Raw genomic sequence first — 15,530 nt, 5'->3', positions numbered from 1 at the left:
ATCAACACTTTTGGTCCACAAACACTTTTGGTCTACAAACCATGGCTAAATAATATATACAGTTGCTTTAAAGGGGTGTGCTTGGTTGACGACAATGTTCAGATTGATAAAGAAACATCCAAATTAATGCATTGAATACTTTTTAAGAAAATTGAAGTACAGCAGCTTTCTATGGGATAGGACCAAACCAACTAGACCTATGGTAGCCAACTCCAGTCCTCGAGAGCTACCAACAGTTAATGTTTGCCAGATCTCTTCACAGAATCACAAGTGAAGTAATTAGCTCCATCTGTGGATCTTTTAAAATGTGTTAGTGAGTAATGAGTGCACCTGTGCAGCAACTAGGTTGTCTGAAAAATGTGAACTGTTGGTAGCTCTTGAGGACTGGAGTTGGCTACAACTGGGCTAGCCTTTACTTCCCATGCACAGCAATGAGCCTTGGACTTCCATGATTCAGTGGCCAGCTTCCCTATTGTCATACCAAGAACTCCACAGGACCTGACCTTTTGTTAATGCCCAACACCGGTTGTCAAGCCATCACAATTTGACCATTGTTAAATTTAAGTAAAAAAGAGGGGACCTTAAATTCCCTTCTGAGCACTGCTTAGTGCAGAGATTAACAGTGGGGACCAATGAGATCAGTCCTCCGGTGACCCTCTCTGCATGTGGAATCAGAGGGGCTAATGACCATGTTAGATTAACTGTGGTGCCACTGGGGTGGGTTTTGGCATCTAAAGATTTTTTGACCCAAGGTGTTGTGGATGATTTAGTCAGAGTGTTTTGGTTCGGGTAATATAGTTGGTGGTTCAGTTGGTGGGGGTGAGGACTGTGGCTAATTTTTTTTTTTATTGTTTTTAAAAATGGTTTAGACTGAAATACTGAAATACAATTTTTTGTAAAAACAAAATACATTTTCAGGTGACTTGAGAATAATATTTTAAAAAGTTAATCCCCACTATCAAAGAGGATTATGTACACAGTAGGCCTACCTTATGGGCATTGAATTGCATATATAGCAGATAGAATAAACTAAATGTGTCCTCATACATCTGATCTCATGTCCGGTGAAGCACTGCTAGTGTCTGGCATCCTGATAGGCATGTTTCTGCATACAGAGTCAGCATACAGAGTAGAACAGAACTTGTATTGGAACATTGTAGCACTTTATACAGTATACAGATTTAGAGATTCAGTCACACACAAGTGCCCTATATCAAATTGATCATCATTGCTTTGTGACCTTGATGCATTTTTGACAAAAATAGCAGCAATAAAGACACTGAAATCTAGATTATCACGTGATCTGGTCTAACAACATACATCTCAAAAACATCATATTATGGAAGAGATACATCGATTATGTTCTTCATTTGGGGAGGAACAGAGATGACTACAGAAAATGCCTCAACAACACTTTAAACTTGAACTTCACTACTACCACCAACAAAAGAAAAAATAATCTTTCTAGATTTAGAAATCATCATTCAAGGATCCAACATCACCACAAAAACTTACACAAAACCAGTAGATGGCAATAATATTCTTCTGACCCATAGCAACCATCATAGGAACTGGATAAGCAACATCCCACTGCGACAATACCGAAGAATAAGAAGAAACTGCACAGAAAAGACGACCTTCCTCAAACAAAGTGAAGTGATGACGAAACTTTCTAGAAAAAGGATATAAAGCAAGGAACCTACAAAACCAACTAAATTCAGTCACCAACATAGATCGTCAAGAAATCATCAAATACAAAACAAATAAGACACAAAACCGAAACATGAAATCGCCTTTATCACACAGTTCAACAGTAGCCACCAAGCATTTGAAAGAATATTAGAAAAAACTGGCACACCTTAAAACTCGAAGATGATCTAAAACCCCTACTGACCGATAGACCACGTGTCATTTATAAAAAAGCAAGGAACTTGAGACAAGAACTAGTCTCAAGCTTAATAAAACCAGACAAGTCAGAGAAAGGACCAGAAATAAATAATGGCTTCCACCCATGTCTAAGATGTAAGGCCTGCAGAAACCAAGGAATGATTTCAACCAAACCCATAAAAACATACTCCTCCTCTGTAACAAAAAAGAATATCAGATAAAATAATTGGTCTCATGCCAATTCGAGGGCGTTGTGTACTTGGCTCCAATGTCCCTGCGGCCAACAATAGATTAGCCAAACAAAAAGACAATTGAATATATGGCTCTCAGAGCACATTATACTGTACAACATCAGAAGAAGACTAACTCATAGTCTCTCCAATCACTTCTTACTAGCACACAAAAAAAATCCAAAGGGTCTACAATGCATGGGGATTAAGAAAGTGATCCCAACCTGGAGAGGCGGAGACTTTATAAAACAACTAAAACAAAGATAGTCAAAGTGGATTTTTGAATTACAAACTCTATAGCCACAGGATATGAATATCGACTTCGAACTGAATACTTCTTTTATAAAGATATATTCCGTACCATGTCACAATCCAGCTAATATTCTTCGGTTTCTATTCCCAACTTTTTCCCGAAGCACCAGCATTTATAAACCTCGCTTATTCTATGATCTTTATTTCTTTTACTTCTTTCTCTCGATCTCTAATCCTTTATTGTTATCTTTTTCTTTATTTTATATTTTTTCATTATATTTTTTCTTTTTTAATTTATTTTTATATTCATTTTCACTCGTTCATTTTTATTATTTTTTAATATTTATTTTTCATTTTATTTTATTATTTTTATGTTTTTTACATTTTATATATTTTTTCATTTTCTAATTTGATTTGCATATTTATTTTTTTGTTTCTACTCTATTTGTCAAACTATACAAAGCAAAGAGCTTTTTTAGCCCAAGATGGCACCATTTCCATGAGGTTCCCACCTAAAATGGTGACAATTATTTTTACAATAAAGTTTTTCACCCTTCAAAAAGAATAAAAACTAGCAGCAACAAACCTCTTGAAAAAGTGCATTTAGCATGAAACTCGGTGTAACCCGCTGCCCTGGACCGCCTGCTATCCCCCTGCCTGCCCGATATCTGAGCCCAAGCCGTGGCTAGTGTGTGACATCACCGCCGGGCGCCTGCCAGACGGATGAAGAGAGAAAGACATGGCTTACATCCAGCTGCCGCCAGCACCTCCCACCATCTCTCGGCTGCCCTGAGCAAAATGCACCAAATAAATGTATGGCAGGAGTGGAAAGATGGCAGAAAAACTTACCAAAGAGAAACTATTACTTAGTCAAGAGGATAAGAAGTGATGGCAACAATTGGCATGATTCTTAACTTGTAGTAAAGCAAAAAAAAAAAAATTAACTATCCGGAGCAAGCTGTTTTTCTTTTTTTTTTTTTTTTGCATGCAGCCCACAAATACTGGTTATTATTGGGACAACTCAGCCAACAACAACATAATGTTGCTGAATGCAGCCATGCACCATCATTTAGTATGTATGGCCAACCAACATCTTGTCCCATTGGGCTTTCTATTGGCCATGATCCCTGGATTGTCTAGTGCGTACCCAGCATTAATCTTTGTGCACCTGTTACATCTGCTCCAGGTGTTTTTTTTAAGATGCATAGTTATTTGTTTTGTGATTTACTCTTACCTCAGAATCCATCTCCGTGTGTAAGCCTAAAACTGGGAACTTAACTCTACAGTCTGAATCAACAAGAAGTAAATTTCTAAATAGATGTCTAAAAGATGGATCTTCTCACTTTTATGGAGAAAATATACAGCATGTTACGCATGAGAAAACGGAATGCAAAAAGTACATGGACAATAGAGTAGAGAGACAGAGTTAAGCGGTGTCAAGCTCAAGTGTGTGTGGGGGCAGGGGATGATGACAAGAAGTAGGTAAAAAGGACAGGACTAAGGCCTGCTCCATCCTTATGATAAAATTACAACTACTGTGTATATACCAATTCCTTTACTGTGCAAATACGTATCCCAAGTTCCTGGTACTACACTATATACAAACCTAGATGTAAATTTGAGGAAAAAGTACTTGGCATGGGAACTGCACCGGGTGACTTGAGCCATGTGGCGCAAAAGGGATTGTTGACAAGTCGTCTGTATTGTGCGTATAAAATATACATTGGACAGCTTATGTTTTTTTCATTACTGCTTGTGTTTTGTGTGTATGTATGAGAATAGTTGTGCTGTGGCTGATCAACATATCATTAATGTACATATTTAATTTCATTTTTTAATTTCAAAATGATAATGTTCTATTTTGCTTAGGAGGAGTTACAGAGACAAGTTAAAGTTTTGGACACACTGTGTCTTGGGAACGTTGATTGTATTTACCGTCATCTCTTTTTTTGCTGAACAGGTAAGTTTTCCTGTAACAATTGCACTAAGTTATTCTTTTAAGTGCACTGCTTCTAACCGGATTCGGTTTGAAATACCGACGGTCAAAATACCGACAGCTATTGACTGATTTTGAGGATTTTGACCGTCGGTCAATGGTTGTCGGTATTTTGAATAAAATAGTGTGCCGAGCGCAGCGAGGCACCGTGCCCAAAGCATCGCGAGCAATGCGAGAGGCTGCGGTTGACTTCCAACTTTGTCCATGTCGACATTCGGTTAAACAAAAAAGTGAAAAAACCCATGTCGCCCTCACGATCTGTCGACCGAAAGTTATGTTGACTTTTTCACCTGTCTATATTCTATGGGCAGTATTCAATGAGGCCAATTCGCCATGTTTCATGGCGAATTTGTGCTATTTTCACGTTGGAAGGTGATTTTTTTGTGTCAGAAAGCGACTCCCCCTATTCAACGTGCACTTTTCACTGTCTGTGAACAGTGAATGACGGACAATTCGCCATCTTATAGTCTCCACAGTTTTTCAATGGGTTTTTCAATGTGATTCGCCGTGAGTGTATTCAATGAGAAGATGGCAAATTGCTTTCTAAGTGATTTCCGCCATGTGTCACCGTGTAGCAATCGCCATCTTTTTATGCTGATGTGGAATATGAACTTTAAAAAAAAAAAAAATGTATTTTTTTTTTTTTTTGCTATTTTATTATCTGAAGGGGCATGCTATTTTTATTCATGTGCTTACAGTACAGGAATATATATTTAATTAAAAAATATATATTTTACAGCCAGCAGGGGGCCGGGAGCCGCTCATTATATATTCATATAGTAACTGCTCCCGATCATTACCTATGCACGATCAGTAGCAGTGCTTGTGACTCTCTACCCAGTCCTCTGCTAGCTCTCCCGGGGGGCAGCTTGTGCTGCCTGGGTCCCGGGGAGCCCTCCTCCCCCCCACATACATTCTGGGGCAGGCAGGGAGACTTCCATCTCCCTGCCTGCCGCCATCCCCCGGGCGCAGGGGTTAAGAATCGCCATCAGGGGGTAGCGATCCCCCTGCAGCATTGAATACTTGGACAGTGAGGGCTGGCAGTGAAGGCTCCAGCCCTCTGGAACACGGCGACAGTGCAGCGAATCCTTGAATACTGCCCTACATGTTGGTATTTTGACCTTTTTCGGGATTTAAAATATTGGTATTTTGACCTTGCCGGGATTTTGACCATGTCGGGATTGTCAAAATCCCGACATGGTTAAAATACCGACATTTAAAATCCCAACAAGGTCAAAATACCGACATATAGAATGTAGCCGGTGAATGACTTTAGGTCAAAATGGTTTTTTTTACTGTTTTTTTTACTCAAATGTCGACACAGTCGACATGGACACAGTTGGAAGTCAACCGCAGCCCCTCGCTTCACTCGCAATGCTTCGGGCACTATATTATATTCTCCCACCACGCTCTAGTGGATGGTAGGGCATGAAATACCGCCTGTCAGTACATGTCGGGTCAAAAAAAAGTGAAAAAAACCCATGTCGACCTCGATTTTAAATGTCTGTGTTTTGACCTTGTCGGGATTTTGACCGTCTGTCAATGGTTGTCTGTATTTTGACCGTCGGGATTTTGACTGCATCCCTTCTAACCTACTAGGAGATTCCCTGAGTAGGTTTAATAGAACTAATTCCGGTGCACATTTACATCAAGAGACTATACAACAACAAAGTATTTGCATATATTATAATGATATAAAGTGCATTAAAAGTATCCTTCTAAAAAAGCTACATTTCATTGTGCAATCTTTTAGAGCTGCTATTTTTTAAATCCCAGTTTACTCACTTTGGTTTTAGAGGTTATATAAATAATAAATGTAATAATGCCACGGCACATTTCTACAATTTTGCTGCTCAATTTTTTGAAGCTACATGCTTTCACTCACAGATTAAACTGTATTTCTACACACACACACACACACGCTCTTAAGATTGTTGACATTAATTAACATTGTCTTGTATTAAAATATTCTATTGTGCAGTTTATTGTGCATGGTTCCATAGGCCCACATTGCAAACTTCAAATGCAAACTACAAAAGCGAATGGTCCATCTACTGATCTCTAGCGGTATCCTACTAACCATCACTGACTTCTGGTCACCATTGGCCCCATTTCCCAAGATCTAATAGACCTTTCTGGGGAGTAACCATCTACACCACACCAATGCCCACCCCAGTGGCATTATCTTACTCCATATACCCCTTTTACATCAAAGCCGCGACCCGGATTATTGCCGCTCCAGTCCGGGGTAGGGCTTGGTGTAAAAGGGCAAAAAAAATAGCCCGGGTCCTGTTACCCGGTGTCAGACCCAGCAAATGTTCAGGGTCGGACACGGGGCTTCCCCGGGGTCAGGGGCCGTGTAAATGGGTAACCCGGGTCATCCGACCCAGGGACCCATTTCCTCCAATCAGGGAGCACCCACCTCCGGACTGCAGCTCCCTGAGGTCAGTCCGGAGGTTGGGCAGGGGCTGTGTACAGCCTCCGCTGCTGTCTGCGGTACTATAGTGTCCTATAGTGACCATAGTGTCCTTTCCGAGTTTTTAAATCAAAATAATTTTAGTATTAAATTAACTTTTTAATATAAGCAAGACAGAATGAATCTTTTTAGATTTGATAATTTGGTACTTGTTTCCTAGCACGGCCACAATCGCGGGCATCGGGTGTAATTTTTAGTGGTGACCGACGCGATGCCCCCGATTTTCCCATTGAAATGCATTGAAAAAAGTCAAAATCGCGTCGGTCGCGTCGTATGCGGCTAAAAAAGGCTTTAATGGTCCAGACGCGATGCCCCCGACGCGTCCTCCGACCTTTTCATACCCCCACTATCCACGTCGGCGTGGAGTTGAGAATAGAATAGTGTGGCGAGCCCGAAGCGTGGCGAGCGCACGCGGATACCTTCACAGGTAAACGCGTCCCTTCGCGGCCTTCACAGGTATCCGCGTCCCCTCGCGGGGCTCGCCACGCTTCGGGCTCGCTGCGCTCGCCACACTATTCTATTCTCAACTCCGCGCCGACGTGGATAGTGGGGGTATGAAAAGGTCGGAGGACGCGTACCGCCGCCCCTCGCGGGCTCGCTGCGCTCGCCACGCTTCGGGTTCGTGTTGATCGTGGGGTGGCGTCAACTACTTTTGGGGGGACATTTTCACTGTTCAGGGGTGTTTTGGGGGGTTTCTAGCCCATTTACCATTGTTCCCTATGATGATTTGGGTAAATTGAGCCATTTAACATTGTTTCCTATGGGAAATCGGGGGCATCGCGGGTAAATTGAGGCATTTAACATTGTTCCCTATGGGAAATCACAGGCATCGCGTCGGTACCATCGCACCCGATTTTTTAGTGCATGCGATGGCCGCGATGCACCCGATTTTTACTCACGATGCCCACGATCATGATCGTTGTGGCCGTGCTAGGAAACAAGTACCGATAATTTATATAGAATCCGGTAGAATTCACACGAAAACTCATCGGAAAGCCACGGATTCTAATTCTTACATAGAAACAAATAGTGAACACCATTGAAGATGGTTAAATAATGTACCCCAGGGCCATTATAAGTGTTTGAAAAGAAACTACACTGAAAAAATACTGGAAGAATCAAAATGAAAAGTGGAGGAGATAGATAAGCCAAGTTATTAAAAATAAAACCAAAAACAAAGAAGGATAACAAAATGGCTGAATGGACATTCTTCTCCCAGTATGGTTCTTATATTTTACCTTAATTGTTTTTGTGTGAAAGTAAATATTTTTTTAAAGCCTTGGTTACATATTGAATTCAACATCGTTTACAAATATTGCACCAACCTATACATTTGTTTTTATATATATTTTTTTTTATTTACTGTAAACTGAAAGATAAAGTAATAACTGAATTTGTGTTTTATTCTACTGTCTGATAGTTGATTGCACTTAAAAGAAAGATTTTTCCCCGGAGGAGAATGCATATCGAAGTAAGCACAGAGAGAAGTAAAGTGTAAAACAAAAGTGACTATTTTTTAGACTACCTCATTACTGTGATGTGGAAATGTCAGAATGTCATCAGGTTAGAAATTAAAAGTCTCCACATCAACAGTCATCATAGTATGTCAAAAACGAGAGGGACTGAATCGTCTGGCTGTGTCCACGTGGTTCCACGTTCTAAGTATCCTATTACAGAGAGCTCATGTGTGAATGCATCATGTTATTACCAGTGGAATATAATCTAAAAGAACCTGTTCAAGGTCAGCTATTGCTTTGAGCATCTGACCTTAAAAACCAAAGGATTTGGAAATGACAACACTTTGAATTCATGTGCCATTAAAAGTGACCGGCCAGTCTGGTGAAAGAAAACTACTATAAGAATTACGTAGCTGAAATTACCTTCTGTTTGGACTGTTTTGCTTCCCTTTCAAAGGAATGGAATTTATTTTGTGTACGAAGTTGTGACTGATATCAAAAATTGTGTCACTAAGAATGTATTTGTTTTGTTTATGTAACTACAAGTCAAGTGCCTGTGTACAGATAATGGTTTGCCCTATTTGTCAACGAATTGTAGTGCCGGGTTCTAGGATTTCCCCTATGGCAGAAAAAGACTAGAGTTATTGTTTTCAATTTGTTTAATGTAGCTATACCTTCTTTCAATAGAAAACCTTAATGACATGCATGTACGTTTGACTGAACCAATCCTTCCCCAAACATCATCCTCCAAAAACATGGCTGCATGTCTGGTGTCCCGTGACCCATTTTATGTAAGCGAAATGTCTTAACTTGGTGAGTGCTTTCTTTATTTAAGCTACCCATCTCTGTAGATCAGTGAAATGGGTTAATGAGAATGTGCTTCTGTTCATTTTTAGAAAATAATTAAATTGAAATAAGTGTTCACATGTAAATAATTTCAGAAGTATGTCATTTTAACAATTCTTACGAAATGAGATCATGAATTAAATTTTGTGACATGTATATTTTGTCTATTGATTTTTTACTATGGTTTTGATTTTCATACAAGCTACTTTTATGTGGTGGGTCTGTTTCAGACAGATCTTTTATACCCAGCATGGGGTGGGTGCATGTCCAGATATTAAAGATGGCTGATGCTGGCAGAAAAGCTGTGGGTGTGATAGTTATCTGCATGCATGGGCAGCTGCTTGCCGAGTCAAGAAACTGGTTCAGGTCTCTTACTATAGACAAGCAAACAAGTTTGCATCATGTTAAATATTGGGCAGTACGGATGGTGTAATGGTTAGCATTACTGCCTCACAGCACTGAGGTCATGGGTTAGATTCCCACCTTGGCACTAACTGTGCGGAGTTTGTATATTCTCCCCGTACTTGCGTGGGTTTCCTCCGGGTACTCCAGTTTCCTCCCACAATCCAAAAATATACTGGTAGGTTAATTAGTTCCTGACAAAAATGAACCCTAGAATGTCTGTGTGTGCGTGTACATGTGTGGGGAATATAGACTAAGCTCCACTGGGGCAGGGACTGATGTGAATGTTCAAATATGTGCTGCGGAATCTGTGTGCGCTATATAAGAAACTGTTAATAAATAAATATTGTACAGATACTGGGGAGCATTGAATAGGCAGACAAAGTGAACAAGTCAAACATTGATCTAGATCAGGGGTCCTCAAACTATTTTGCTCTGGGACCCCATCAGACAATACAATTTTTTTACAGGACCCCAGAAAGTTACTGCAGAAGGTCGTCATATCACATGTGTAGGCAGCAGACAGCACATACATGGCAGCATTGTGGAGGCACAGAGTGATGGGAGGAGTCTAAAATAACAGACAATTCAACAGATGTTTCAGACTCCTTGAATCACTGAATGACATTAGAAAAGTCATCAGCCTGATGGCCCGCAACATGGAGTCACGACCCCATGCTGAGAAGGTCGGGACCCACATTGGGGTCAGGACCCACAGTTTGAGAACCGCTGAACTAGAGTATATATGAGAAATCCAAGGCACATATGAAGGGACATTTTGTATCTATAGACATATTAGTTTTATGTCTTGGAGCGATAGCCTCAATAACTGCCAAAAATTGATGTTGTATTGACTAATATGACTTCGCAGGGTGTAGTGCAGGAAATCTCACGAAAGTTTTTAAAAAGGTATGATACAGGTGATGGGGCCGGTCATGGAAACAGAATCGTTTTTATGGTCTTCAGATCCACCGGTAAAGAGCATCTGTCAAGCTGTGTACACATGGGGGCGATAGGGGCTGAAATCGCTGGAAATATGGTTGCTGGCGACCATATCGCCAGTGATGGGAGTGTGCCCCGGCGATAAATCGTGCTCCCGTTTTCAGCCCCGTTCTAATCGCTCCTGCGACCAGCTGATTACCTCTGCGGCACTGCCGGCAGAGGTTCCCTTTCATCAGCGACCATCTCTGAGCAATATATTGAGAAACTGAGCAATATATTGCTGAGCAATAGAACTCCCCCGTGTGCACAGGGCTTTAGAGACAAAGGCAGCTGGATCTTCCAGAACTATATAGACATTTTTATTATTCTTCAGAGAAGTCGTTGTTAACAATCATAGATTTAAGAAAGGAAAGCATTAACTCCAGCAGTTCACTTCCACCATAAAGGATCAGCTCTGCCATTAGTTTTCGTTTATTGGCATATTCAATTGACGGCAAGATTAACCATGCAGCTAATTGCCTTGGCCAGACCAGTTTAATTAGCGTGGATTCCCTGATGGTCTGAAACTCGTAGCTTCATGAGTTACAAGAAACGTCAGTTAGACAACCGCAAAATCAGAGGTTCACATGCAGGGAAAACCCATTGACGTTCAGGCAGTGGGTTTCTGCGCAGTAATCCCTGATTGCAGGCATGCGGAAAAGGCTATTTAATTGAGTTGTCTTTCCCCACATCGCAGGGATTTTAGCTGTCATTAATTGAATAGGCCAAGTAGCTGCAGAATTTAAATCACATTATCAGATAATGGCAGAAAGCCAAAATGTTGGCTTTAGATTACCGTATTTGCCAGCGTATAAGACGACCCCCCCCCCCCCAACATTTCCACTCAAAATATAGAGTTTGTTATATACTCGCCGTATAAGACTACCCCCTCTTCCGCACACCTTCTTAATGCACACTTACCCCTTGGCATACTCTTTAATGCTTTTTCATTTGATTTCCATATTATGGATAGTACCAGTATTATAGACCTAGCTGCCCCAGGGGTACTTTTATACATTTTGCGACTCTCCTCGCCCCCCCCCCCCCCCCTTCTTATACCCCTTGAGTGGTGGGTTTTGCTGGGGAAGGACAAACCCATCAGGGCAGGTTTGTCCTGCCCCAGCAAAACCCACCCCATAAAGTTGTAAGCCCCCTCACTTCCGCTCCGGCGTTAGTGCGCCGGAGCTTCCCTGCAGTGCTGCCGCTGTCCCCCCTGGCTAAGCCGCCTGTCACATTCAGCAGTGACGTCTGCGGCAGGCTGGGGATGTTCGCGGCGGCTTGGGAGGACTCGGGTGCCTGAGCGCTCCCGAGCCGCGCCGACGTCACTGCTGAATGTGACAGGCGGATTAGGCAGGGGGGGACAGCGGCAGCACTGCCAGGACTCTTATATGACCTGATAATAGATTTGGATAGGGAGTATCAAGGTAGGCATAAGAAGGGGGGGGGGGGCGAGGAGAGAGTCGCAAAATGTATAAAAGTGTATCCCTGGGGCAGCTTTGTCTATCCCAACGAAGTGCACCCGGCGTATAAGACGACTCCCCACTTGGAGGCATGTTTTTCAGGGGAAAAAAGTCCTCTTATACGCCAGCAAATAAGGTAGGTTTTCTTGTGTCCTAGCTTTTATTTTATTTTTTTTTAAAAAAATTTGCGCTCTTTTATTGCCTTTCTCCATCATTGAACGCAACTTTATGGAATATGTCAGAAGGCTCTATTTATGCGTGGTCTAGAAACTGGTTGGGATCATTTGGTCTACAGCAGGCATGTCTAAACTGTGGCCCCTCCAGCTGTTGTGAAACTATGCATCCCAGCATGCCTTGCCATTGGTTTAGCATTCCATAATAGCACAACTGTGGCAAGGCATGATGGGACTTGTAGTTTCACAACAGCTGGAGGGCCACAGTTTGGACATGCCTGGTCGACATGGGAAATGGTCAACATGGATCTAGGTCGATATGGTTCTAGGTCGAATAGGTCATTAGTTCGACTGTGTCTAGGTCGACATGGCTTTTTTTTACCGAAATGTCGACATGGACACAGTTTAAAGTGCACCGCATTCCCTTGCATCGCTCGCTGCACTCGCAAAGCTTCGGGCATGGAGCCTTGCTACGCTCGGCACACTATTTTGTTCTCCCACCACGCCCTAGTGGATGGTAGGGCATGAAATACTGCCTGTCGGCACGTCGGCTCAAAAAACTGTGGAAAACCCCATGTTGACCTTTTGACTGTCGAACTAATGACCAGTCAAACTAATGACCTGTCGCCCTAGACCCATGTCGACCATCATGCTGTAGACCAAATAACCGCATCCCCTAGAAACATGGCTGCTATGCACTCTTCTCCATTTTATATTAGGGAGGCATGAATTTGTAAAAAAATTATTGGAGTTTTATAAATATTTAGCAAAACAGTTATTCATTGAAATTATACAGAAATTCATAAGTATAAAAATTATAGTTCAGGAGAGAAAAAAACATAATTACTGTTTATAATATTGTTTGACCTATGAGGCCCTCTAGTGGGTTCGGAAGGAAAAGTCTGGAGGATTATTGCAGCTAACATAAGATCTTTAAAATAACAAGGCTGAGGCAGGACAACCATACCCTCCAGCATCTCTTGGCTAATAACATGTACAGATAAGTAAAGTGGGCGTGTCCGTAATAGAAAGTCATAGAACGCTGGAGATACTGCACATGATTTGATCTTGCACTAAACATAGTGTTCCCGCAAGATTCTGGTTATAACAAGTATATCGCTAAACAGTATGGTATAATCTGTATAGTACACGTTATATGTAATGAAGTGTCACAAAGAACCACGGCACATTTGAATGTAAAGTATATGTTCACTATTAGGCACTAGGATAACTAAACACAAAGCAAGAAGGCACAATAAGAGCACCCAGATAGTACAACTGCAATCTATATATATAAAAAAAAAAAAAATTTTAATCGATAAATAATAATAAAATGTGTAAATTTAATAAGCGGGATCATACTGTGGAATCCAAAAGTAACTTAAGGTCGTGTGCACAATGTAATAATGTTGGTGTATTAAATTGGACTACTGGCACCCCTAGATTGTGTGAATGCAAGACGCCTATAAAGATGTGTGTATTCGGCCTTGTGGAATAGAAATTCACACAAGGGCAATATGGGTGTCGTCTAGTGAAGGATTATCCAGGAGTGGATTCCTTATAAATCTCCAATCCTTGCAGCTATAGATTCAAAGTAGCCTGGTGCCCCACTGTCCTCATTTATTCGATCTGTCCAAGGGAATAATTGTATTTTTTTTTTTTATATATATATTTATGTGTTCTGTATGTCTAGTAATGTATATAAGATGTTATACACTGTAAAGATAAACCGAGTCAGCAGTATATGTATGTATTAATGTAATCTGTCTTGTTTAAAAGTGTTAAATAAAAATTCAAACTTAGGCTAGGCTGCTTTAGCGGGGTGCTGCGCCCTGCCCAATGTTTTTAAAGGGCAAAATGCGACCTGCCCCTCTAGCAGCGCCCCGCTAAAAGAGCCTGGTGTCTGCCCCAACGGTGAGCACGGGGAAGCCCAGCGCCGCCGTAGACGGCTATGCCCGGCACTTCCCCGGCAGCACAGCAACCTGGGACCTTCCCAGGCCTGGGACCGCCCACAACTGTGACGTCGGCAGGCCTGGTCCGTCCCCCGTGCAGCGGCGCCCTGCCCGCACAACATCCTAGAGTGAACACAAACACATGTACAGTAAAGGCCCATACACACTGGGTGACTTTGAACTGAAAGGCGCTCAAATCAGGAGGTTTGAGCAGCTTTCAGCTCAAAGCTGCCCTGTGTGTACGGCTTTCCCGGCGATGTTGCGGGAGCGCGCAGCAGCGCTCATCGCCTGGAAAGCTGTTCATCTGCTGGTTATACCAGCAGATGAGCTGCTTTCAGGACGGCTTTGCATAGCGCTTCGCTATGCAATGCCATCCTCCCGCCTCTGTTGGTGCTGGGCAGGGGGAAAGCTGCTCAGTGTGTATGCACTGAGTGGCTTTCCCCGCAGCAATGAATGCGATCATCGCTGTCCATACACGCTGGGCATAATCGCCCAGTGTGTATGGACCTTAAGTTTTGCTGTGTTGCCTTTGAGGATGCTATGCACTTAAAGCAAGCATGCTGTAAGCCAAGGTCTAGCACAATAGACCCATATCAATATCCTTGATGTCTATTTGTCCTCTACACTTCCGTTATGACCACAAATATAATGAAACCTAATGCCCATCTAGGTTATATTTCTGTAAATACCATTCTATCAGCTGAGGCAATGACCACACTTTTTTTTTTTTGCCCCATCTCACGTAGACATGTCTGAACTAACACAGTAACGCAGGTTATGAATGGATGAATGTCTTTTTTTGTGGTGCTGTGCCCTGGGTTCAAACAGTATTAGGGACCTACCAGAAATATACAAGGTCACCTAGACACGGTTGGTGGGCTAGTATTTCTTGGCCAACAAATTTTCTAAGAACCTCAATTTACTGCTCTATATTAGATAGCAGAACTTAATATAATGGAGTGTGCACCAACACTGCATGTCCTTCTTTGTAGAACTGCAAGTCCCAGCACGATAGCACCTCATGATGCATGTATGTTTTTAGGGTGTGCATTTCAAGATCCCCCCCCCCCCTATATATGAATGGGGCATATCAGGCTGTTAATGGCCCTTCCACAGCCTGTAACAGCTCATTTCTCGCTAGGCAGAGGCTTGTCCACTCCTGCAGATCAGATCCAGATACTGTCTCGCTATAATCTCTTCTCTCCAACACTGACCTAGATCCCTAAACCAGAAACACAGTTGAAGCTTTCCAAGCCTCGCTATGGGACTGTATTGAGACAATTTCATTATTCGGCTTTCATTGTCTTGTGACCTGTGCGGACTTCCAGATTGCATAGTAGCGCTCTGTCTGATCACAGGTCTTAGCTAAAAACCGGTACAGTCGGTACAGGGGTTTATAGCCAGTACAGACCGTTAAA

General features: G+C 42.1%; 1 protein-coding gene across 2 annotated transcripts in view; it reads left to right on the top strand.

Moving 5' to 3' along the window:
- GNPTAB (N-acetylglucosamine-1-phosphate transferase subunits alpha and beta) overlaps positions 1-9,300 on the top strand; it is a 57,759-nt gene extending 48,459 nt beyond the window's left edge. For both annotated transcript variants that reach the window (XM_083182232.1, XM_083182233.1), the window contains exons 20-21: positions 4,239-4,329; positions 8,262-9,300. In XM_083182232.1, coding sequence (XP_083038358.1) covers positions 4,239-4,329; positions 8,262-8,339 — 169 coding nt within the window. In that variant the 3' untranslated portion in view covers positions 8,340-9,300. The remainder of the gene's footprint in view (positions 1-4,238; positions 4,330-8,261) is intronic.
- Positions 9,301-15,530: the final 6,230 nt, after the last annotated feature.

Source organism: Crinia signifera, chromosome 4 (assembly GCF_055691185.1).
Source record: "Crinia signifera chromosome 4, ASM5569118v1, whole genome shotgun sequence".
NCBI classification, from domain to species: domain Eukaryota; kingdom Metazoa; phylum Chordata; class Amphibia; order Anura; family Myobatrachidae; genus Crinia; species Crinia signifera.
Note: the sequence above shows the minus strand (reverse complement) of the source record. Positions and strands in the feature narration are given on the sequence as shown.